This window comes from Pyricularia grisea (assembly GCF_004355905.1).
Source record: "Pyricularia grisea strain NI907 chromosome Unknown Pyricularia_grisea_NI907_Scaffold_1, whole genome shotgun sequence".
Lineage (NCBI taxonomy): Eukaryota > Fungi > Ascomycota > Sordariomycetes > Magnaporthales > Pyriculariaceae > Pyricularia > Pyricularia grisea.
Genome location: NW_022156716.1, coordinates 8,121,415 through 8,144,725, shown reverse-complemented (window position 1 = coordinate 8,144,725; position 23,311 = coordinate 8,121,415). Strand labels below are relative to the sequence as shown.

The window sequence follows — 23,311 nt, the reverse complement described above, 5'->3', positions numbered from 1 at the left end:
TTGAACCAAGTACATCTGGCTCCTTTCCAATGTTGCCATCCTCATTATTTGGTCCTTTCATCCCTTTCTTATCGGGCATCACTGGTCACTGGCTCTTTGTAATTCGTTATGTATCCTGATACAGGTAGAGAGTGTCTCACATCAGTGAGCGAGCAACCACAGACGTCTCCGGGGGCCCAGCAAGCGGCCTCGCTCTATCACGACACGCCCATCTGGTTACGGTAGAACTAGCCAGCAGTCAGAAGTCTGTATGTAGTCTTTTTGATCATCGTCTTTCTTTTCTTCTTTGTGTCGTTTCCGCGGACGGAAAGTGTAAATCCATGAATGCAAACCCATGGTCAAAGCGGAATGTCCAAATCCTCGAGTCAACATTCTTGACCGTTGGTGTATGACGGCAACCGGCTCATCGCTATTGGCGCGCAATGCTTTGCGCCTACATGCAGTCTGCAAATACATGGAGCCGCTTCCCGATGAAAGCATCAAAAAAGCCTAACAGCTTCGTCATGATCAGCTCTCTGTTTGTGTTTGCCTGTCTTGGCTTCCTTGGTCGAATCACCAAGGACTGAAGCTCAACATTACCCGCTCCCTCAAGTGGGGCTCGGCGGCGACGGCACGGGGCGAAGACCGGACAACAACAGTACGGGACACGGCTCCGTGCTGCTTTACCTCTTGTAGTGAATGATGGCCTGATGAGAGGACTTTCCATAGTTACCTTGACCTCAGCCTACACTCACATTACCTTCAAGGACATGGTTGACGACGGAAAACAGATATCTCCGATGCCTAACAACATGCCTCGTCTGCCCTCTTCTTCACCAACACGCCGTCCAGCCCGCATAACCTTAACATTTCTTCCTCCATCTGGGTTTCCTACTTATAAACATACATTTATCCACTTCCACGTGAGGATTCCTTCTCAATAACAAACAGACCTCTGAACTTTCCCCGTCATGCTCGTCATGCCCTTCTGATTCCCCACTTACACCCAAACGATCCATCTCTGGGGGCCAAATCTTGCCTTACTCTGAGGCCCGCGTTTGCTCAACGCGTTGCCTTTCCTCACGTAACTCGTAATTGTTATCTTGCATCTCGAGATTCTTTTGCCACTCTTTGACTCTTCTTCTTCTTCTTCTTCAAACCTCATGTAGAGAAAAACAATCTTTTCATCAAAAATAACAACAACCACATGCACTTTCATCTTCAGACATCGCGGACCTATAAAAGTACATATTTAGACTTCACTGAGATTGACAAGATAAAGAATCACCGCCGCGTCGCCCAACTGAAGTCGCTTGATTGAGGCCGGCGGCGAGCAACACCGCGACCGACGTCGCGAGAATGGGTAATGCCGACGCCGCCTGCGATGACAAGTCGGCTGCCTCGGGCATCATGGCTCGCCTCTTCCCGGCTGAGCTTCGCGCGCAGTACTGGGATGGGGCTCTGGCCATATTCCTGCTGTTCATGATGCAGATTATCATCTACGCCCTCAGCTTTGTCTCACTCTTCCTTCAAGGATTCTCCGCTGCCATCATGGGAATGATGCTCTTGGCCGTCACCATTGGACTGGTGGACTGGGCGGTGCGTCGTTTTGGTGGCTCTGAGGCAGTTGACGTGTTTTACCATAAATATCTTAAAGGCCCGGTTAGTTCTTCTTACGCCCTTGAGATGCGGTTGTCTTAACTTGCTAGCTTTTAATGCTGACAGAACTCTCGCGCAGACTGACTTGCTCAACAAGCATATGTCTGTTGGTTTCACTGTGCCTTTTGTTCAGATCTTCCGAAACAAGCCGGCTAGTGCTCTAGAGATTGGCTTGATCACTGCTATGTTTGGTAAGTTGTGCCTGTCCCATCAATGGTTGCACTGCAAGGTCTCTTCCCGATCGAGCTGCCGCTAATGTTGGTCGTTCGATCATAGTTCTTATGGGCGTACTCTCTCCTGTCATGGTGTACTACTTGTCCTACGCCATTCACACATGCTCGATCCGCTTTGGCTTTGGAAGAAATAAGAGCAAGAAAACTACCAACTCTGTTGGTCAGCGCCCTACAGCCCTACTTCGACTTAGAAACATGCAGAACGACAACACATCAGTCTCGGCATCTTTGCTGCTGCCTTCTTCGGTAGAGCCAGTGCAGCAAATCCCAATGAAACGGTTTTCTGACCAGTCCACGCTGATGAGAAGCTCGACACTCACCGTGGCTGGCAACAGTTCCGGGATCCAAAGCCAGTCGAACTTGCTCACCGGTAAGGCAAAGACAGTGCAAGAGCTCAACCCATGCAGTCGTGAGGCAAAGCCCTGGAAGGTCCTGGCCTGGATCCTGCACAACATATGCCTCGTCATCTGCATCCTCTCGATCCCCATCTCAATCGGGATGGCCGCCAGCACCGGAATAACAGTCTTTGCTGATACGTCCGTCCTCCTTGGGATCTGGATGACGACACTGACCCTGCAAGCCACAGCGCGGAAGTCGGCGTGGCTCAAGACCATGCCGCGGCGCCGCACTGCGGTCATCGTCGGCCTCAACCCGGTCCTCATCACCGCGGGGGTCATGATCGCCTACGTCCAGGCCAAACACGCAATCCTTGGATCTGACGTGCTCGCCGTACTCAACACCTTCCAGTCCGGCGTGACGTTTGCGGGCTTCCTCATGGACAGGACGGTGCACGACGCCGTCTTCTCGCACATGACGGCAAACGTTCCCTTCAGCGTCCTCGCCTCGTCCCGCAGCCGCACGAGCGTCGCCGGCGACGGCTCAGCCCCGTGCATGGGTGCTGGAGACATTGCCATGACGATCCTGGAGTCGGGCCTGGTGGCCTGGGGCCTCAAGCTGTTCGAGTACCGCCGCGCCCTCGTCTCACATGCCGGATTGGTGGTCTTGGTGACTTCCACCATAGCTGCGGCCTTGACCGTCGTGTCGAGCCCGCTGCTGGCTCACGCTGCGGGGCTGGCCAAGGCGCAGAGCATCGCGTTTGCGGTTCGTAGCGTCACGCTCGCACTGGGCACGCCCGTCATGGTCAAGCTCGGCGGCGATGTCGGCGTCAACGCGGCCATGGTGGTGTTCAATGGCATCGTCTTTCAGATGGCCATGGGTCTTGGTCTTGTCGGCTGGATCATTGGCACGGTGGAGCGGTGCTGGGTTTGGGCCGTGGCAAGCGTGACTCCCTCTTCCGGCAAGGCGGTGCAGCTTGATCTTGAGCTTGGTAACGAGTCGTCAGAGCTCACGCCTAGTCTGAACCGGTTTGCTCAGCGTCCGGCCGAGAGTACGCAAGCTGCCGGCAGTGGTGACGGACATGCCCCGCCTCCTTCGCCGCCGCAGACGGCTTTCTGTCGACTTGAGCAAGACTCCGATTACATGATCGCGGGAAGCAGCTGCCTAGACGATCCATGCCAGCTACCTCAGCAGCATCAGAGACAGCCATCTGCTGCATCGTCCTCCTCCGCCATGATGCTGGAGACTATTGCACCCAACCAAAACTCTCCTCACCGGCCTGGTGCCAAGCGCCAGCAGACATCGGCATCTCCAAGGCAGTCGGCTTGCTCACCACTGGCGTCTTCATCCACAGTCGGCACCAAGAACAGCATCGCCGTGAGGGAAGGCCCAGAGGATGCCCGAACCGTCGCTATGGGCGTCACGGTCGGAGTCAACGCAGCGGCCATGGGCACTTCCTACCTCTACGAGCAGGGAAGCCGGGCGGCGCCCTACTCGGCGCTCGCCATGACACTGTTTGGCGTCATGACGGTCATCTTCACCTCCATCACCCCGCTGACAGTGTGGCTCTTGGCGCAAGTTGGTCCAGCTGCGGCTGCGGATTCTTCATAAATAAAAACATAAACTAAAAACATTTTTGTTTTTCTTTCTCTGTCTGTGGGTATTGGGAAAAGGCTAAATTTGAGCGTTTTTGGGGGTGGGGGTTTTATTGTCTTCTTGTTAGGGTGTAGAGGTCTCGGGGGTGCGCGAATGGACAAGTCATGGCAGGTTTTGTAAATAGATTTCATGGGATTTGTTTGGGGTATTTCTTTTTCTTTTTTTTCTTTTTCTTTTCTGTTTTCGTCTCGTTTTGTTTTGGTTGCATTCGTTCAGGGTTGGTCCTCTGCAACAAAATTACGTCTTTTGTTTGTTGGCATGTTGCTAATACTTTGGCATTGCTTACATGCCTACCTACTACATATTTCACGCCTGGTATCCGTCTCATCCCTTTTCAGTTGTTTTTGCACCTTGTGCTTCTCGCCCACATTTTTATCACTTTTTGCAAAGACATATACCACAGCTGGGAGACCTCTACGTGTTGATGGAAGGACACAATTTGGGGATTTGTAACTTGGTGGCTGGACGGCGACGATCTGGTTGGTTACCGTTCTGGCATGTGCTGAACTGCACAGGCTGGATTTTAGTTCTTTGATAGCTTTGAAGACTATGCCAGGAGGTTGTGTCTAAATGGGACGAAATGGAAAACATCACCAGGAATAATATATTCGTAAGAACTAAAGTCACCAACATGAGTCGTATATGTGTGGTGTGATGAATCTAATCTCTAATAAAAATGCACTGTTGTGATTATCCCACCCACAGGGAACCGCATGGCTGGAACTACTCAGACTGTTCTGCTACTGCACTTTGCCGAAAAGGGTAAGATTCGAAATACTATGCCACGAGCACAACTAGGATGACGAAGCCATGTTACAACCAATGACCCAACACACCACGAGGTTAAATATGAGCAGGCAAAGATTTCTTTGTTTTTGGTCTTTTTTTATTTTTTTTATTCGGGTTTTGGCCCTCTCCATCATCTCCTCGTAACGAATCGTAACCTCGTGAGATTTAGGTTCTTTGATGGTGTACATTGGAAATCTGACTGATCTCTGGGATGGACGGCCACTCGCACCATGTCCCCTTGTTTGTATTTTTGCCAGTTCCCATATCATGGACATTGATATAGATCTGTGGTGTGAGATGTTTCCAAATTGCCTGGCCCGGTCTTCCCCGGTAATTGGACCCCTACTCTTCTTCTGCTGTTATTCAGGTCTCTGGTCTCCGCATTGCTGCATCCATATATTCAGTGATCACCTCATGCCAACCTGTAAAGCAATGTGGATTGTTAGCACATCAGCCCAAAATTCGAAAACACAGCATCCCCCCATCCATAAACCATAGTGCGCAGAACAATACCTCTCAATCAGATGCAGGCCGCTGGCCGTGTCAACCACGCCGCTGATCTCTCCCGGCTTGAGGGCAAAGGCAGCCTCCTCAAACTCCTTCTGCATGTCTCCACGGCCAAAGAAGCCGAGGTCTCCCCGCTTGCGGGCACTGCTGCAATCGCTCTCGGTGGTGGCCAGGGCGGCCAGCGAGGTCTCGCCCGAGGCAATGCGTTCCTTGTGGGCCTCGATGATGCGGCGGGCGTCCTCCTTGGTGCGCGTGATGTTCTCCTCCTTCCAGCTCGAGGGCCGGCGCGAGTCGCGGTGCTTGATGAGCAGGTGCGCGGCGCGGATCTGGCCGGCCTGGGGCGAGTCCGAGGGAAGCGCCGACGAGTGGTACTTGCCCATGTACTGCTTGAGCTTGTCCGTGTCGGTGCCTGGCGGGGGCTCCCACCGCGACGTCGTGTTGGACGTGTTGAAGTAGTAGGGGAGGTTCTTGCTCTTGGACAGCCGCACCTCCCAGTTGGGCGGGAGGCCGGTTTCGGGGTGCTGTGGAGTTGGATGGTTAGTGTGGTGCATAGGAAAGAATCTACCTTTTTTCTTGTTGTTGTTGATCCTTTGCTTTGTTGCTGTAGTTTGCTTACCTGGTCGGCCATGGTAATGGCACCTCTATCAGGGTCCTAGGGATGTCGATTGAGGGTCTGGAGCAAAGCTAAGACAAAAAGGAGAATGTGTTGTTCGGCCCCTCAGGTAGTGGGTTGTGGTATGATGGAGAAACAGATACGAAATAAATTTCTAGTCGTCCAGGAGGTTGCTGCACCAGTCACGACGCCCTGGCCAATGGACAGGATGGTACGGTACCTTTTGATCTGATCGAAAGCCTCCGCTCAGAGAGCTCGAAAGGCGGGGAACAGGCGACAAGTGAGAAAAAAAAGAGGGGAGGTACGGCAGTGACACTGTGTTGAAAACTGTGACGTCGAGCCCCACTATAGATGCCACGGCAACGGCTTCGAATGGGACAGTGTGAAGGAAAGCTGGCCTGGGTGTGGTCAATTGGTGGGGATGTCGGACAAGGGACAAATCACTCTTGCTCCAAACCTTTTTCCTTGCAAAATCCTTGGATTCGAACTCGGTTGTGCCTGGATGACCAAGGTGACGTGCGTCTGGCTTGGTTCCCATCGGTCTCGTGCATGGCAAGACGGCACGTGGTGGAGACTCACTTTCCAGTCTAGCACGTCTGCGGCACAAGTCGCCATCACGAGGTCCGATTGCCAATTTGGTGCCGGGGATGGAGGCTTTAACCGGTCGTCTAGTTTCTCTCGGTCTGCTTCCTCAATTTTTTTCTTGCGCTATCGCTCGATAGCATTGTACCAGGACAGCGGGATCGATTGAATTATGCTATCTTCCTCGACTAATGTACGTTATGTCGACCTGGTACACCCTCTGTACAGCATAGACAAGGAAACATCCGTCGCCCTGCTGCACACCTTGGCCGGCAGCAGTAAGCCGTTAGCCGGCCGGTCCTTTTCTTGGACCCCTTTTTCCCCATATAGGGGCGCTCACAAGATCTCAACCAGCTCACATGCCACCTTCCCCTAATATTTACATTCGTCATCACCATCGTCACCATTATCATTACTGCCCAAACACGCTCGTCAGCGCGTTGCCATATGCCGCATACGACGAGTTGAGTTTCTCAAGGTCGAAGTCGTTCCAGTATCCGCCACCCGCTAGGTTGTACTGCTGGTTCCAATCGGCGAATCTGGCTTGTGCCTGGGCCGGAGTGTTCCCCTGGTCGGGCTTGTAGTCATTGTTGACCCACAGCAGCGGCACGACTTTCATGCCGAGCCCTGTCTGCCAGGTTCCCGGGTTGTTGGCCGCACCTCCGTCATACACCTGTAGGTAGTGGCGGTCCAGCAGACCCGGCACGGCGGCGTTGATGCGGTTCTGCACGTCGGCCCAGAAGTTCATGTTTGTGTACGGCGCGGTCGAGTACTTGTAACCCATAAGACCCAGCATCTTCGCAAATTCGACGGTGCTGGACACGTCGTAGACGCCCTCGTCGTCGTTGTTGAAGCCGTCCAGCTCCCATGTCTGCTTGAGTACGTCGAATGCGCGGTACAGCGGTGTCGAGGCCCCGGTGCCGTCCGCGGCGATGAGGTCGCGTATCTCCTGGAACGTGGTATCGTGCGAGACCAGGGATACTTCGACGCGCTCGATCAATGTCGGGGCCGTCTTGAGGTAGATTATCTTATCGGTGAGGGCCTGGCCGCCGACGTAGCTTCCGTTGGTTACTACGGGCCAGTCGACGGGATTGCCATCGCTGCCGGTCGAGTAGTAGACCAGATCGGCATTTGGCAGGATGCCTATGCGGAAAAGGAGGACAGTATCGAAGCCCGATGTCTTCAGAGCTTCGGTATTGGATTGCATGACATCTTTGAAAAGGTAAATGGCTTTGACATTTTGTGCTACTGCACAGCTTGCCAGCGCAAGAAGCGAGGCCAAGCCTGCTCGGATTGGTGTAAACAACATTGCGACTGATGTACTGTAGATTTCTCAGAGTTGAAATGACCAAAGTCACTCTGCTGATGATGCTCTTTGGCAATGGCAGGGGCGGACACATCTCTATGTTTATGTAGCAGCCGCATCTATCCATCTTGAACAATACGTTACAGACCATAATCGTCAACATTTACCATGAACCTTCGTAAAGGCGCGTCCTTGGTTGATTCGCATTCCGACCTTCCGCATCAGTTCGGAAACCCACATTGAGAGTTACAACACTAGAGACTTGGCCGGTATTCCCCTCATTCTTCAAAACCTACAGGATGGATTCAGTATGATATCACTATGGTTGACAAGGGTCAAACCGCGGGGAAGGTAACTGTTAAACTTGGAGAAGGGAACATCGATTTGATCTTGCAACGTTGCAAATTGGTATCATCTACTCCATAAGGCTACCTGGATGAAAGCAAGTTTGATAAGACAGATAGATAGGTAGATTTTCTAACAACATGGGTAAAATCAAGCCCTGCCGACGACAGACTAAGGTGCATGCACCCCTGAATGATCATGCAGCACAGCCAGACGAGCCCGGGTACTCGGACTTGTCCACCACCCAAACGTGAAATTGTCATTCGCTTCATCTCCGTATCAAAGAATTTAATCAATTGATTCAATGCGTGAATTGCAGATCAATGATTGGATGGATTGTGTACCGGCAAGACTAAGTATAGTAGGGTATGTTCACCGAACATTCATTTTCGGTGGGGCATGTATGAACAGAGGTTTACCGCACTTTGATTTTAGCGGTAAAGTGCTTGTGCTGAGAAGCAACATCGACCTAGGTAGGCAATTAAACTTTTTTTCTGCCTGAGGCTTAGAGTTTAGATTTCTTGCATTTTGTTGAGCTTGCTTGCAGGCAAGAGGCTTGGCTTCCAAAGCCACCGAAAGGTAGATCACTCGACCGAATGCATAACAGAGAGAGTGACCACCCAGACCGGGAAGTCAATAAATAAATAAATCATGGCAGCAACTGTCATCTTTATTTTATAACACATAATTCGGGCACGTACTAACTTACCCATGCGCCCCGTTGGTGAGTCACTTGCAAAAAGTCATATGTGTGTACAATCAGTCCAGCCCTGATTTGGCATTTGACTTGGTACCGAGACCAACATATAATAAGAGTCGCAAGAAGCCCATCTAGCGTAGCTCGTTAAAGGAGAACAAGTCAGACAATCTACACACACCACAGTATTCATACCTTACCTACCTAGTCTTGCTAGTCAAGCAAGCTCAGGCCCTGAAGCTGGATTCATCGTCCATCCTTGTCGAGCTGGTAACAACTTGCTTAGTCATAACCCAAAAGTCTTTTGTCCATCAAAGAAACTCCGCCACTGGACACAACCAACCCCACCAAAAATCCCCCTCAGCGGTCAGCACGCACCGCCTTTTGTTTCAACAGCCTGGACAGGATATCCTTGGCTAGAGCATTTCGACAATCAGCCAAATAAATAATCACTACCGCGAAATTTATCCTACTATAGCGAAACACATAACGCCGTCTTTCTTTGAAGGATATCGTTTTTGCTTCCGACATCTTCGCTTCACGACGCGACAAAAAAACTCGATCACGGACGCATTTTCTCAAGCCGTCACGATGTCTTCGCCAATGTCAACTTCCGGCCAAGATGGTCAACAATCGCACACCAAAAAGCCTGTCGAGTTTCAATTCTGTGCCGAATGCTCCAACATGCTGTACCCCAAGGAAGACGAGGAGACGCGCACACTCCAGTTCACCTGCCGAACATGCCACTACACAACCAACGCGAGCAACACCTGCGTATTCCGCAACGAGCTCAACAGCTCCGCCAGCCTTCACGCCGGAATCATCGAGGGCATGGGCAAGGACCCGACGGTTGGTGCCCCCGTTTCTGACAATTTCTCGCCACCCGCGGCATCTACTACTGCTGGTGCTGCTGCTGGTGCCCCTTCCCTCTCGCATCTCCGACAACACGTTCCCGCCGATTCAACCATCGTCTTGTGTCTGGTCTGCGGAAAGCCCATCCTGTGCGCCGTCTGCGAGGTCACACCGTTCTACGTCTGCAGCAACGACATGCGCTCCCTCGAAGGCGATGCCGACGACGACGCTGAGACCAGCTTCTTCTCGGCTCATGCGTCCGAGGCATCGTCCCCTCGCACCCGGGTTCAATTTTCGTGGAACGACGACGGCGATGTGTATGACTTTATGAACGACGACTACGACGCCGAGAGCGACGCCGGAAGTGCCGAGGACGACGAGCTTTCGAAAAGCATCATGATGCTCGACCGCGTAAAGTCAACCTCGAGCGCTGTCGCCACCTCGTAGGACCTGAGGCGCGACCCATTCGCCCAGCCGTCCATAGACTTTTATATCGACGAACGAAATGACTCGACGACTTTACGATAACCCGACCGGAGAAGACGCCAAGGACCAAGACGAAACGATGCGAGCAGTTCCGGGACCGTTTGGGGGAGCGGCAGCACCTGTCTAGCCCTTCACTCGCCTTGCCACAATTACCTTGTGCTAGTACAAAGTATAGATGGACTGCTTGCTGACGTGTGCTCGTGTCCTTTGTTCAACAGCTCCCCCGCGCCAAGAAGACGTGCCAATACTGTGGCTTTGACGAGATGGTGTTCTTCCAAGCTCAGCAGAGAACTGCCGAGACCGGAATGGTGAGCTTTTTATTCTTTCATTGTTCTTTTTCTTCTTCTTTTTTTGTCTACAAAAGAGAGGAAGTATAATACAGGTTATTGGGCTCACACCGCCAACTACTTCTAGAAACAAATTTATGTTTGCGTCGAGTGCTCCAAGCCTCAGACGGATTGATTTTGTGGCTTTCTGCAACACGTATACTTGTTATGTATACGGAGAATAGGGGGTTTTGACATGAGAAAGGCGTTTTGGAGGGGCTTGGTTTTCTGACCTAAAAAAATCACCAAGCATGGCGTAGTTTCATCAATGATCTGCCCCGGGTTTACGGCGTTTGGTTTCCTACCCTGTTTTTAATTTTGGCGTAATTTTGAGGCAGTTCTTCATGTTTCTGTTATCATTCAAGTCAATAATACTACATGACCAAAAACCTCGGGTTTCAAATGCTTTATTTCCTTCCGAATTGCGACATGATGGAGCAGATATGTCTCAAAACACATTTGCACCTATTTCCTCAGGATACTTTCAATATACACATGCCCGTCTATGCTGTTTTACATATAGTTGCGCCAGAGGTAGCCCAGCATAACTTCCAAAACTCCAAGCGCCATATTTGTGAATTTTCTTTGTTACAAGACTTGCCATCCAAGTCCATTGTCGTTCTGCAAGCCTTTTCTGCCTTGCAAAGAACACAAGTTGCCACCTCCTCGTAGCAAAAGCCGATGAACCTCGTCTTTTTCTCTAGACTCTCAAAGATCATATATGCATGGGCGCCATGCTCAGAATCTTGCTCCACTTGGCCTTTCGCAACTCCATGCCGACGATGCCGTTGACGCGCGAGCCGACGGGGTCCCCGGCCTTGTTGATAAGGACGCAGGCGTTGTCGTCGAACCGAACGACCGAGCCGTCCTTGCGCTGAACCTTGTACTTTGTGCGGACGACGATGGCGTGGCGGATGTCGCCGCGCTTGACCTTGTTGGAGGCCGCAAGGGCGGCGGCGCCCTCGTTGGGGTTCTTGCGTTGCTCCTGGACGACGACGACGATGCGGTCACCTGGAAATCGTTAGGGTTTTCGCTGGGTAGATCAGAGGCTAAATAATGGAATAAGTTCGGTAGGTACCTATCGATGCATGCCTCTTCTGGCCGACGATCAGAGCGCACTCGACCAAGGCGGCGCCTGAGTTGTCGATGCAGTTGAGCATCGACTTGGTAGTATAGTCAGCTTCGAAACCCGCAAAAGAAACAATAGCTTCGGCCGCAACAATTCAGGCTCAAAGATTCATGCTTACCTTTAATTGAATCATGGTGGATGATGTATGTTGCGTAAACGTAAAGCCTATCTCTCCCGCCTCGAAACAACAAACGCTTCGCTTTCTCACCCAAGTCCAAAAAGTCGTCGACAAACCTCGAATTCCGCTGCTTATGTAACGACGCGCTCGTCCCGGGTAAAGCCAACATGCAGCACGGGTCAGTCAAGAGCGACCAGTCAAATTAGCGGAAGCATGCCTGTCGCTCCATCTTCGTGGCAGGGATCAGCAAGCAAAATAGACCGGGACTAACAAGCTGAGGTGGAGACCAAATGTGAAGCGAGGTAAGCTGGGATTGGATGCATTGTGTCCATGTCGACAGGGGAAGACAGACATTTACCCACTCCACGCTTCTCTTCATTGACCCGCCTGTTCAGGTTAGGCGGCATGTTTACAGTATTCTCGCTGCTTTCCTGACTTGGTTGTTTTCTTTCTCATCATCACCACCACACCTCACCACACCACTTCCTCTCCCACTTTTCAGCTCGAGCCATCCCCTCGGTTCACAGTTTGGCAGTGCCAAATCTGTCGTAAGCCCGGGCGCCTGTTGTCTACCCCCAGTCACTCCTTTTTAGTTGCGCAACCAGCTTCACGCTTGTGCATGCGCTTCACTCATCAAGGCTCTTTTGGTGCCGCGCATTGAGGACCTTCATTTGTGCTTGACAGTTGCACCTGTTCTTACCCCTAGACGAGTTAATTGCCGACCGACACATCAATTGAATAGCCTCGATTCCGCGCTGCCTTTTCTGAGACCGTTCAGCTACCATCACCAGTTTTCGTAAAGTTTCTTTTTACTTTGCAGCTGGAGTCATCTGCGATTGGTACTTCCGCCGCGCGGTGGATTGCTGTGGTTCCGGCTCCTTTGCGCTCGAAACCATCCCTTCGCCGCTAGTTTGCGCCAACGTGCAGACACCCAGTCGACCTGACTCGGTTTAATCACTCCGCCCTCATCTCACTTTTCTGGTTCTCAAGCTCCCCGCTGGCATCTCGTCATCCAATCTCGAATCTGGGGAGCAAAGCTGCGAAAGAGGCATCATGCCTCCCAAATCTGCCAAGAAGCAACCTCTAACGTTTGCCCAATTGGCGGCCTACGATGATATACTGACAGATGCGCTGGTCGATCACGTAAGGCTCATCGCCGTCCATCCGACTGCTTGCCTAAGGAAGCCCTGCGGGCCGCTAACCATCATTTGCAGACATTCTACTGGACAACGATTCCAAAGAACCGACCATCATATCATGCCTCCCGCGGAGTCAAGCAAGATGAAGTCACCAAGATAGTCAAGGACCATGTGATCCTCGAACCAAACGTCAAGCTGGCCGAGGAGAAGATGCTGGCCACGGACGGGCTGAAACGGTTTTGCAATGGGCTCAAGACGCCCAAGGAGAAGGACGACTTTCGCGCCCACCTGCGCCGGTACCTTTCCATCTATCTACCAGATTGCCCTTTCGAAGTGAACTCGACCAACCGATACACAATCTTCACCCATGAGGCCAGCGTCACCGCTCGACGTCCGATTAGGAAGAACGAGATCATCAAGGCCTTGTGTGGCATCCAGGTGGTAATCTCGCCTGCCGAGGAGGCCGAAATCGCCAAGCGAAAGAAGGATTTCTCCATCGTCATCAGCTCGCGCAGCAAGAGCACCAGTCTGTTCATGGGTCCTGCGCGATTCGCCAACCATGACTGTGGCGCCAACGCTAGGTTGAAGACGGCTGACCAGTCCATCATGGAGGTTCAGGCACTTCGAAACATTGAGGTTGGCGAAGAGATAACGGTCACGTACGGGGATAATTACTTTGGAGAGGACAATTGCGAATGTCTGTGCAGGACGTGCGAACTGAGCAGGGTGAACGGTTGGGCCGGTGACGAGGGAGATGGTGGCTTTGAAAAGAGCATCGAGGGAGATCAGGGCACTCCCGCGGGATATTCATTGCGGCGGAGAAGGCGCGACGGCAGCACCAGCCGCGCAATGTCTAGGGATTCATCCGTCACGCCCGATCTGCGACCTCGAATTCGGAAGACACGGTCCAAGGCGCAGCTGAATACCTTGGACAGGGCTTCGACGGTTGATTCGGAGGCGTCTGGAAACCTGACAGGGAAACGGAAACGCGAACTGGACACACTGGCTAGTCCACCATTCACGCCTGCGAAGAGACAAAAGATCGCGAGTGGACTCTCTGAGATGATCACGGCGGATTTGCTACCTCCTGCGAGTATGAGTACTCCGCCGGAGAGCTCGGTCGGGCAGCTTAGCAGGCAGTCATCCGTGTTCGAGAGCGGAACGTCGGAACGACTTGTTGAGTCGTCCGATGTCACAACACCAGAGCATGATAGCTCTGATTCGAGCACACCCCCTCCAAAGTCAAATTTGGAAGAGGCTGGTACGCAGCAAGTAGCCACAGACTTGGCAGCACCCACAAATGGTAGCCATGGGCTTGTACGAAAGCCTTCGTTGAAGGATATCTCCTGTGCAGGGGTCAGCACCACCACTCCAAGTTCGTCGCGGGCGGTGGAGCTTTATTCGCCATCAGATGTGATGCTCATGCCACAGTCGAGACCGAGCACTCGTGAAAATGTGTCCGGGACTCAAGTTCCCCAAGAATCTGCCGACACAACTGTAATAAAGGCTGAAGTGTCGGAAACCAGTACCATAACAGTCATCAACAGTGTCGAAGCTGATCCTACTTCAGTCATTCCTGGTGAGGTAGCACAAACAGCGAGCAAAATTGACTCGTCTTCCGAATCAGACACTAAATCACAATCCTCCAAAACCGCCAGTCCATGCGATACGACTTTGGACAGCGGCGTAATTTCCAGGTCCAAGAAGGCCGAGGAAGAGGATGACGACCAACCTTCTCAACAAGGACAAAGCAAGAAACGTACACCAGGCGACTACACACTGACACCCGTCCTTTTGTCTGAGCCAATGACGGCTTGGGTGCACTGTTCCAACTGCGCGACGGCTTTTGTACAGCGCGATGCGTATTACACGCGGGCAAACTGTCCACGCTGCGAGCGCCACAGTATTCTGTACGGCTACGTGTGGCCCAAGACTGAGCCTGAAGGGTCTGACGATGATGAGGAGCGTGTTCTCGACCATCGAACAGTACATCGTTTCTTGGACCCCGAGGACGAAGCCAAGGTCCGGGGGAGAAAGCTTAGTGCGTGGCTTGTCAACAAGAAACTCGCCGAGGCCAAAGCGGCCGAGGCTGCTGAGGCTGCAAAGAACAAGAAGAATCAGAAGAAGCAGCCGGCAAAGGTTGTTAAGAAGGTGGTGTCCAAGACAACAACGACCACTGGGACAAAGATCAAGAATGTGGCATCAAAGGCTTCTGTGTTTGGCAGGGTCACCAAGGCTCGTTTCGGCGTCTCAGAAGGCCCCAAGGCTGGCAAGACGAGTCCTGGAACTCTCTCAAAGAAAACAGCCAATCCCGAAGTCGACAATGGAGAGGCTTTCGGGGATTCCATCACATCATCAGCCTCGTCTGCCGCGGACAAAGCCGACTGTACGACACAGGTGTCTCTAGCACAACAGCTCGGGGCTTACACCGATAGTAAGTTTGGTCTTGATGTCGAAGAGGGGCTTGACCAGGCAGAGCTCAACGAGTCTTCAGTCCTTCAGCAGAGGCGACCATCGTTGGATTCTACTGGCAACAGGCGGCGCAGCGGCCGGGCGTGTAAGGCTTCAGCCAAGGCCACTGCTGCTGCTGCTGCCGTTACTGTCGGGTCCGATTGAGTTACTGTGTTCTTGGGGTGCCCTCATAGTTGGGCTGGTAATGGTTTGCAAAGTAGGAGTAAGGGGATCATTTCATCCACATGGCTGTGTGTGTGCGTGTATTCTAGCGTTAGCGTTTCGATTTTTCAATGGTTTTTGGTTGTTTCATTACAGCATAATTTTTTTCAGGTGGTTCGTCAGAAGGATGGGTTTTCATGTCAGTGAAGTCGGACGGGCTAGTCTAGTGGTGCATTCTGAGGTGAAGAAGTGATGGATGGTTAATGTGACGCTGCGCTTTAGGCGGATTAAATTTGCTGCATCATCACGGACTGGAATCACTATGGGGGTTGGACTTATTTACCACTTCTAGGAACGTCATTTGATAATAACAAGACTCTGATTTGGAAGCCAATTGAATGTCCTGCGTCCAACATTTGTGCATTTATCTTTTTATACGCCCATAAGTAGCAAGTACAACAGATCCTCGGGTTGACTGATGTATGAACGCTTGCCCCACCCTACGCAATAACAACAAGCAAGGGTGTGGCGGAAACTGTGGCGCACCCAGAAACATTTTTTTTCTTTTTCTTTTCCTTTTTCTCCTTCTGGCTTATGGCCTTCAACGAGCGGCGAAGCGCAAACAAGGGTCTCGGCGTATTTCAAGTCAATCGCTGCCAAATTTTGGATCCATTTCTCAAGATCGCGATTTAGAGTTACCTTTCATACACAGAAAAAAATGGCCATACAATTCTGCAATGATTGCGGCGACACGCTGCCGATATCGGGAAACCCCGAGATCAAATGCGACTGCTGTGGAAACATGAACAAGAGTGCGCATTTTTTTGATTCCATCCCCACTATCTCTCGATGCTTTGAACTAGACCCATGTTTTTTTTTTCTTTTACTTTTCATTTTCTTTTCCCCAGAATCACCTGACTTTCCCCTTTCCCTCCCCCCTATGTATTCTCACAACTAAAAACTTTCTCTTTCTCTTTCCCGAGCCAGACACCCTCATCAACGTGACGACCGTCTCGTCGAGCCGCGACTTTGACTCGCCTCTCCGCCTCAAGGAGTATGGCGACAAGAACGCCATGGCCAGCCGGCCCGAGATGAACTGGCCCAGCATCGACGAGAACTGCCGCTTCTGCCCTTCAAAAAAGGTCCGGTACACGACGCTCCAGACCCGTGGTGCCGACGAGGGAAGCACGGTGTTTTACTTTTGCGAAGGCTGCAGCCAAAAGTAGGTTCACCTCTTCCTGCTCCACTTCCCTTGAACTAAACTCATGGCTTCTTTCCGAGGCACACATGCTAACCAGTGAGGTGTGATGTTGTTGCTGTGTAGATGGAAGGAGAACAACTGATCAGTATCTCTGGTCGGTGTGGGGATGGAGATTGGGGGGTCTGTATATAGCCCGGGATTGTGCCTTCTGGCCCGCTGGATACAGAGTGTGTCGCGGGGAATCTGGGTGGTGGTTGTTTGGGTTGGTCTATCGGAGTTAGATCTTGTCGATTCTCAGGGGCTTGGTACACAGGACCATTACTGCCCTACGACTTCAATGGACAAAAAGAGTTCTTTGTTTCGTACATGACAGATAATCCATATGCAACACAAAGACTTAGGATGACTCCAAAGGCTAAAACTCAGCCAGGACAACGAGGCATGGGTAGTTTCCGAGTTCCGGGAGCCGTGTGGGTGTTGACTTGAATCTGAGTGGACAGTAGAGGATTTGGGCCCAAAAATGCGATACAGAAGCGGCATCGTGTATCATCGCTGGTGGGTGGTCAGAGCATGGGACGGAAAACTGAGTCTTTGCAGCAAAAGAAAAAAAGAAAAGAAAAGAAAAGAAAAGCCATTCAACTGCCTTCTCGCCCTTTTGTGGCGAGATATACAGCTATTTCGACCCTGCTATGTAATTTCAAGAGGAGCCGGTGCTCTCTTGAGCAACCAAAATCAACCCGTGTTTCTATCAGTCAACAACTCGATTTACTACGCGGCAAGACTAATAATGTTGCTAAGTATCTCTACGCCTTGGCAGCCGGTTAGATCAGATCCGACGGATAAATCACTTGGACTCTACCGACTGATTTCTGAATACGAAAAGGGCTTTCAATGCCTGTTTCATTTCTTGAGAAGCTATGGTTATGATTCTGACCTTCTGCAAGTAGAAATCGCTTCCGGGCGTCCTCTTAATCAAACCCTTCTTTCGTGCTTTACTGCAGGGACTGCCTGATATCGAGATGAAAAACAATTATGATGAAACACTCCAAGTTATGTGGAAGCTTGGATGGACTTCTTCCATTTTCTGCACCAATCGGTTTGAAACTCGGGCACCAGTGACCTTCTAAGAGGTGGACACCACAAAGTCTCGAACTTCCATCAGTAGCTCCTTATGCCTGATATTGCCAGTCATCTGCCAACAATGGCAACGACTGGCCTGTTGTTGGCCTTGTGAGAGCTAAAGAACCGGCATTCGTTGAAGGTTTTGGGCCATGCCATCCAGTATGACATTTGCATTAAATCATGTCCTTGACCTAGGATGTGCTTCTAAACCACCATCTTTAAACGCCATTTCCGCCATAAAAAGAACCCTATACTCCATGAGACCCTGTAAATATTGATCCTAGCAAATGACGCTTGTTAGACGACGCAGTCATGAGTCTTTGGCACTTCGGTCTAGAACGGCCTCGCCTTGGCCATTGGAAATGATGGTTCTAACATTATCCAGGTCTGGGGCTTTTGGCCTGATGGTTTCTTCGCTGATTGCTTAGGCGTCAAATCACGAAAATGGCACAGTTCCTCCTTCGTTGAGACTTTTTCCCTTTGACAGCTCTTTGGTTGCATAGCCTCCGGCCATTTTGATACGCACCTATGCACCTAGTCACGGGAACCCCTGATTACTCTGCAATCCTGCGGCCGGTTGAGTTCAAGTCAGCTTTTCAAGAATATCACAAGATACTAGTGTGGCTGGCTAAGGTGGGAATGTGTTCAGAAATGCCTTGGCCGCAAGAGACAACCGATGCTTTTGATTAAAAACCAGATCCAGTCACTAAAGGACGGATGAGGCAATTCTTAAACTGTACCTTGTCCGTATCATACCCCCGTATAAGCTAGGTGACTCGATATGAATGCGTAATCAGCTCGGCGGCGATACTACTCGATGATGTGGTTGAATAGTCTGCCAAAGTACTACACAAGGGGGTCATAGAGCTGGTTCCTCGGCATCTAATTAATGTGGAAATGTGTAACCGACGTGTATGTGCACATGATTGTATTGTCTTTGAGACTCTAGTTCTAAGTAGTCTACCACTGTCAAAGTGATACCAAGGAAAATATGAGAAAACAACAAAGGTAAGAAATTGGCCAAACAAAAAAATGAAATCAGAGAAAGGACAAGAATGCTGGAAAAAGAGGGTATGCCAAAGAATCGGCCGTCGTAAGTCATAACCAGTAGAGTTCCAGCTCTTAAGGAGTGCGTCTTTGGTTGGCACGAACTCGTGACAAAGGGATGATCAGACCCTTGTCCTCTCGAGTCTCGCACGAGCAGTCAAAACTGAACCAGTTGGTCCGTCTCCCGCCGGAGGCTGGAATCTTTTATTGACGTCTTCTCAGCGCCCACCTCTCGAACCCGAAGATGACGAGCCACCACCACCGCCACCGCGGTTGGAGGAGGAAGAGGACGAAGACGAACTGCCCGTGGACTGCATAGTAGAGGTTGTGTCAGACATGGAAAGAAATACTCCTGACTGGGCTATAAATTTTATTTGGGGTAGCACAAAAAGCACCTACCGACGAGTTGCCATAGACGTCAAAGACCACCTTGGGTTTCAGGATGCCAATGGCAGAGCCGTGGGACAGGATTGGATTCCATCCCGAAGAGCTCCCGCCCGATCCGCCGCTGCCGCCACGGCCAGTACCGTTTGATCCACCTGAAGACATGGTGTTAATTGTCCTGTGTAGATGCTTGGCTGGTATAGTTTGAAAATGGTGTGCTGGAGCTGGGCTTGTAGAATCTCTGTGCTGGATTTCTCTCGTTTTTTTGATGTTTATAGCTGAAGATAGTGATTGCGTTTGAGGATGTGTGCGTCTGATGATGTTGCTTTGTTCGTCTCGATGAGTCGATGATGTCTGTTTCTCAAGTCCCAACATCTTCTCCAGCAAGCCAGCAAGCTGGTCCTTTATACCATGACAAGGTCCGGGCGACGATGGCGATGATACTTCGATTTTCCAATCTTTGACCCATGTGGGGTCCGCGATGTGATTGAGAAAAAGGTGCCTAAGCGTGATCTTTGACGATAAACAGGCACCACGATTATACCGTACTATAGTCTCGCCGATGTGCCGAAGAGTGTGAAGGAGCAATACGCTTTAGACGGGTTTGCATATCCTTCCCGTGACAGAGTTGGTGTGCCAGGCGTCGCAGGTTGCCATGAAACCCCGTAGGGCTGAAAAAAGGATTCACGATGCTGATGTCTTCTCACTCCCAGCCTAATCGTGGCATTGCGGTGCTGGGGGGTTTTTTTGTTGTTGTTCATCGAAGCGGAGTAAGGTACCTAGGTATAGCAGCGAGCCAAATCTGGAGATATTCCTTCTTCTGATTTGTGCTGAGGTGTTTCTCATCTTTTTTTTTTTTTTTTTTTGGTTGGTTGTTGTGATTTTGGAGCGTTGAGGGGACGTATTGGTTGTTACCTGGGCTGAGGCACAGACGGGAAATGAAGCGCCCCGTTATAATGGAGGGGGCGTGGGACAGCCAAGACGCAGGCAAATGCAAGGTACAAGTTGCTTGTTTGGGCGCTATGGATGACGTCTAGTGGTCCTTGGACACAGATGCAAACTGGCTGGATCAGGCCATCAGATGGGGGTTTTGGCAGGCAATGAATCAATCGGTACAACAACATTTCCACATGCGCAGGCAGTTGTTTTAATTCTCCATCCTGGGATCCGCCCACAGCGCTACATGATGGATATTCATGGACGTATTTTGCGTATCCACTGGCCTGACCCGTCTGTGTACGTTGGTGGGGGTGGCTCATCCGTATCGATGGTTTTGTTCCCCAGAGTCCGACGTGCCGGGGTGGTTTGGAAGCGGGATTGTGGGCTGGAAACTCACCGAAATTGCCATTCAGGTATAGCCAAGTAAACGAACATTAGACCGGCGGCCGAACATTGAACGTGTTAACTCCGGTCTTGGTTGAGTTTATGTCAGCATGAAGGGCGTCCATGTCAATTTGTTGTCGATTGGGCGACTTATTCGGTCCTTAATTGTGCTGCACCGCAGTGCTCGGTGACCACAATTCAGCTTGAGCAATCATACCAGATAGTAAGGTGATATTTTGAGGGCTGTCTGTTAATAGTAGGCCAGACATATATCACCTAAAGCTTGTCCTAGTCTAGTAGGTACCTACCTTAGGTACTTGGGTTTTCCGACAAGACAACAATCGCATTGCATGCCCAATTAATTATCCCAAATCAGCTATAATTGATCAATTGCATTATTGGGATCCTGTAACAGTACACAGAATTGGCAGGCCTACCACAGCTCCTTGGTGTTAGACGCATTTTAGATATCGAAATCCAGATCTTTGGTTAATTTGGCCCCCATTTTAACCCCCGGAACTTTGGTGCCTGGCATCCTCCCCCACATCCGCGCCCACTTTCAACGGCAAATGATCCTGCAGAGGCAACCATTAACAAAACTTTCTCGGTAATAATTCTTTTTAGAAAGTCTCCGAGCACAGAAGGACGTCGCCTGAAAGAGATCTAGTTGGATACCTTAATCTCGATTGTATTGCGTGTCCAATCAATTGAGAGCCGGATTTTTTCTGGGTTGTTTCCAAGCGTGGATGCAGCTTTAAACGTTTCCCTAATCTCTTTTTTTTTTCTTTTTTTTGTTGTGGATTAGCGCATCGCATAGGTCCTTACCATTGTCACTTTATCTCACCTCAACTTGCCCCTTGACAACAGTCTCGTCCCAAGCAACATCCATGTCTCCTTACCGGCAACTTCCGAGTTTGCACGTGTCCCTGGCTGAACGAGTCAAAATTGCATCGTGGTATAACATATATAGTACGGTGGCATGGAAGTAGGCGAGAAGAAAGAAATGCACACCCAAGACGTGTACTAGTCAGGCAAAAATTATATTGTCGCTGCAAGATGCGAAGACATGATTCATGATGAATAAAGGCACGGGGATAGTTGAGGAGAGAAAAACAAAAGAAAAGAACACATACCATGCTGTCGCCAATCCAGACAAGTGATTATGGTCTAGTATCGGTATTTGTCCATGTGATTCGACTGCCTTGACCGTGCTGGATTTCCTTTTGCCTGCTTGGCAGCAGAAAAATGGCGACGATCCGGCGTGGTTACTATGACAAACGGAGACGTCTTTATCTGTTTATTTATCTGTGATGGTTGTTTATACCATGAGGGAATTTGTTATTGGGTGTCGAAAGAGAGAGAGAGAGAGTGAGCATCCAAAGCAGAAAGAAATCAGGAATACCCGTCCGCACCTTTCCCGATTTAACCATATTTCTGGAAATGGGCTGTGCGCACATGGGCATCCATCACCCATCTGATCTCAATAATAAAACTACTATAAAATCCTACCCTGGAACTTGCACTGCCAAGACTGCATGCGACTGCATCAAGGTGCATGAAAGCTCCGAGCTTAGTTTAAATCTACGAACCAATTTCGGGTCGGAAAACCTGTGCACCAATTGCATTTCAAAGGTCGCCGGCCTCCATTGTCTTTTTGGGCAAGCAATCCTTTATCACTGGGACAAAATCGCATCGGTACAATCATCATGATTTTTATTTCCTCTCTCTTCTACCATTTCTCTACATCCAAGCCCGCAGGATCACGAAGAGTGGCTACTACTACAGGCAGCTACAATAAAAGTATAACAAAATAAATTAAAATTAAAAAAACTAAACGTAAAACAAAAGAGGTAACTTTTCCTCCCCCGGACAAGACTCGGGAAATTCATCCCATCTCACTTAAACCCTGGGATTTTCTCGAAATCTACGGAGTAGTCATCGCTTAAGGCTCACCAAATGGCAGGATAATGCTGGTGCCTGGGGATTTGGTAAGATTCCTCTCAGCTTTCAAATGATCTTTTTCCTTTTTCATCAGGTCGGCATCTCGCGTCAAAAATCAGCACCTTGAAATCCTGAAGGATGCAACTGGGACACGTCAACCTTTGCAAAGAAATGCATCCGCAATCATTTTAATTCGACGTTGAATATCTTGCGAGCGGCTCATCGCCAATCTTTGGGAATATTTTACAGATGATCTCGTGCATACGTTACTTGGCTTACTTTGTGTGTGTGTGCGTGTGCGTGTGTATTTACTTGATTGTGAATATCTACTATTTATCAACATACAACTCTGGCAGTTCGTGTGAAATGGTTTAATTTGGCAGCTAATAACATCCTTTAAAGGACGAGTAGTTCAAACGGCGAGAACCGGAACGTGTTGACAAAAAACGCAACTCTCGTAGGTTCTTTCAACCTTATACACTGGCCTGACTTTGCAGTTCGTGCCTAGCAGTAATGAGTTTAGACTGATCGTTGCAAAGTTTTGTACATCGACTTTGTTTGCGGCACAATCCGGAACGTCACGTCGGGCTTTTTTTCTTCCTTCTTTCAGTTCTAGTGGAAATGCAAATTATCGCAGGCCAGTGCTGGCGACGATCAAACCATCGGGTTACCGGTGCAAATCAAATCGATAATCTTATGATCTCCGGTGTATAGTTCCCCACATACAAGGCAAGATTCACGCCGGGTTTTGTTTACCATATTGGGATTTTCCCGATGTATCGATAACTGCCACTCGGTCTTTACTTTCCTCGTATCTCTCTCTGCCCCTCTTGATGAGCATATGCGCCTGGCGGTTGTTGATGACGTGGGCGCGTGATAATCCAAACTGTCTCTGCCGACGAGTCAACGAGATGCAAGGACGGGTACC

The 23,311-nt window shown here is 50.3% G+C and overlaps 8 protein-coding genes across 8 annotated transcripts; 5 read left to right on the top strand and 3 right to left on the bottom strand.

Moving 5' to 3' along the window:
* Positions 1 to 1,338: 1,338 nt before the first annotated feature.
* Positions 1,339 to 3,818, top strand: PgNI_02483 (uncharacterized protein; the record flags this gene model as incomplete). Its single annotated transcript, XM_031122549.1, has 3 exons — positions 1,339 to 1,641; positions 1,718 to 1,829; positions 1,915 to 3,818. The coding sequence occupies 3 exons, from the start codon at positions 1,339 to 1,341 to the stop codon at positions 3,816 to 3,818; spliced, it is 2,319 nt and encodes a 772-aa protein (XP_030987586.1).
* Positions 3,819 to 4,549: 731 nt separating this feature from the next.
* Positions 4,550 to 5,963, bottom strand: PgNI_02482 (uncharacterized protein). The gene is made up of 3 exons (XM_031122548.1): positions 5,776 to 5,963; positions 5,146 to 5,680; positions 4,550 to 5,074 (listed from the first exon to the last, which is right to left on the bottom strand). Exons 1-3 carry the CDS (start codon positions 5,785 to 5,787, stop codon positions 5,016 to 5,018), a joined length of 606 nt encoding a protein of 201 aa, XP_030987587.1. The 5' UTR covers positions 5,788 to 5,963; the 3' UTR covers positions 4,550 to 5,015.
* Positions 5,964 to 6,766: 803 nt separating this feature from the next.
* Positions 6,767 to 7,663, bottom strand: PgNI_02481 (uncharacterized protein; the record flags this gene model as incomplete). The annotated part of the gene is made up of 1 exon (XM_031122547.1): positions 6,767 to 7,663. The coding sequence occupies one exon, from the start codon at positions 7,661 to 7,663 to the stop codon at positions 6,767 to 6,769; it is 897 nt and encodes a 298-aa protein (XP_030987584.1).
* Positions 7,664 to 8,718: 1,055 nt separating this feature from the next.
* Positions 8,719 to 11,699, bottom strand: PgNI_02478 (uncharacterized protein). Its single transcript, XM_031122544.1, has 3 exons — positions 11,614 to 11,699; positions 11,445 to 11,529; positions 8,719 to 11,377 (listed from the first exon to the last, which is right to left on the bottom strand). The coding sequence occupies exons 1-3, from the start codon at positions 11,626 to 11,628 to the stop codon at positions 11,082 to 11,084; spliced, it is 396 nt and encodes a 131-aa protein (XP_030986832.1). The 5' UTR covers positions 11,629 to 11,699; the 3' UTR covers positions 8,719 to 11,081.
* PgNI_02480 (uncharacterized protein) lies at positions 9,294 to 10,001 on the top strand (the record flags this gene model as incomplete). Its single annotated transcript, XM_031122546.1, has 1 exon — positions 9,294 to 10,001. The coding sequence occupies one exon, from the start codon at positions 9,294 to 9,296 to the stop codon at positions 9,999 to 10,001; it is 708 nt and encodes a 235-aa protein (XP_030987585.1).
* PgNI_02479 (uncharacterized protein) lies at positions 10,060 to 11,699 on the top strand (the record flags this gene model as incomplete). Its single annotated transcript, XM_031122545.1, has 5 exons — positions 10,060 to 10,161; positions 10,259 to 10,348; positions 10,455 to 11,372; positions 11,441 to 11,532; positions 11,617 to 11,699. The coding sequence occupies 3 exons, from the start codon at positions 10,060 to 10,062 to the stop codon at positions 10,500 to 10,502; spliced, it is 240 nt and encodes a 79-aa protein (XP_030986833.1). The 3' UTR covers positions 10,503 to 11,372; positions 11,441 to 11,532; positions 11,617 to 11,699.
* A 390-nt stretch (positions 11,700 to 12,089) lies between these two features.
* On the top strand, positions 12,090 to 15,754 carry PgNI_02477 (uncharacterized protein). The gene is made up of 2 exons (XM_031122543.1): positions 12,090 to 12,756; positions 12,828 to 15,754. The coding sequence occupies exons 1-2, from the start codon at positions 12,667 to 12,669 to the stop codon at positions 15,366 to 15,368; spliced, it is 2,631 nt and encodes an 876-aa protein (XP_030986831.1). The 5' UTR covers positions 12,090 to 12,666; the 3' UTR covers positions 15,369 to 15,754.
* Positions 15,755 to 15,821: 67 nt separating this feature from the next.
* On the top strand, positions 15,822 to 16,591 carry PgNI_02476 (uncharacterized protein; the record flags this gene model as incomplete). Its single annotated transcript, XM_031122542.1, has 2 exons — positions 15,822 to 16,177; positions 16,353 to 16,591. The coding sequence occupies exons 1-2, from the start codon at positions 16,084 to 16,086 to the stop codon at positions 16,589 to 16,591; spliced, it is 333 nt and encodes a 110-aa protein (XP_030986830.1). The 5' UTR covers positions 15,822 to 16,083.
* Positions 16,592 to 23,311: the final 6,720 nt, after the last annotated feature.

What these genes read in the sequence shown, in the direction of transcription:
- PgNI_02482 (XM_031122548.1), bottom strand. An exon ending in GTATTGTTCTGCGCACTATG is followed by an intron (nt 5,075 to 5,145) that starts GTTTATGGATGG and finishes ATTGCTTTACAG; the next exon opens with GTTGGCATGAGGTGATCACT.
- PgNI_02478 (XM_031122544.1), bottom strand. An exon ending in GAAGAGGCATGCATCGATAG is followed by an intron (nt 11,378 to 11,444) that starts GTACCTACCGAA and finishes AACGATTTCCAG; the next exon opens with GTGACCGCATCGTCGTCGTC.
- PgNI_02477 (XM_031122543.1), top strand. Translation starts at nt 12,667, where the DNA reads ATGCCTCCCAAATCTGCCAAGAAGCAACCTCTAACGTTTGCCCAATTG. An exon ending in CAGATGCGCTGGTCGATCAC is followed by an intron (nt 12,757 to 12,827) that starts GTAAGGCTCATC and finishes CATCATTTGCAG; the next exon opens with ACATTCTACTGGACAACGAT.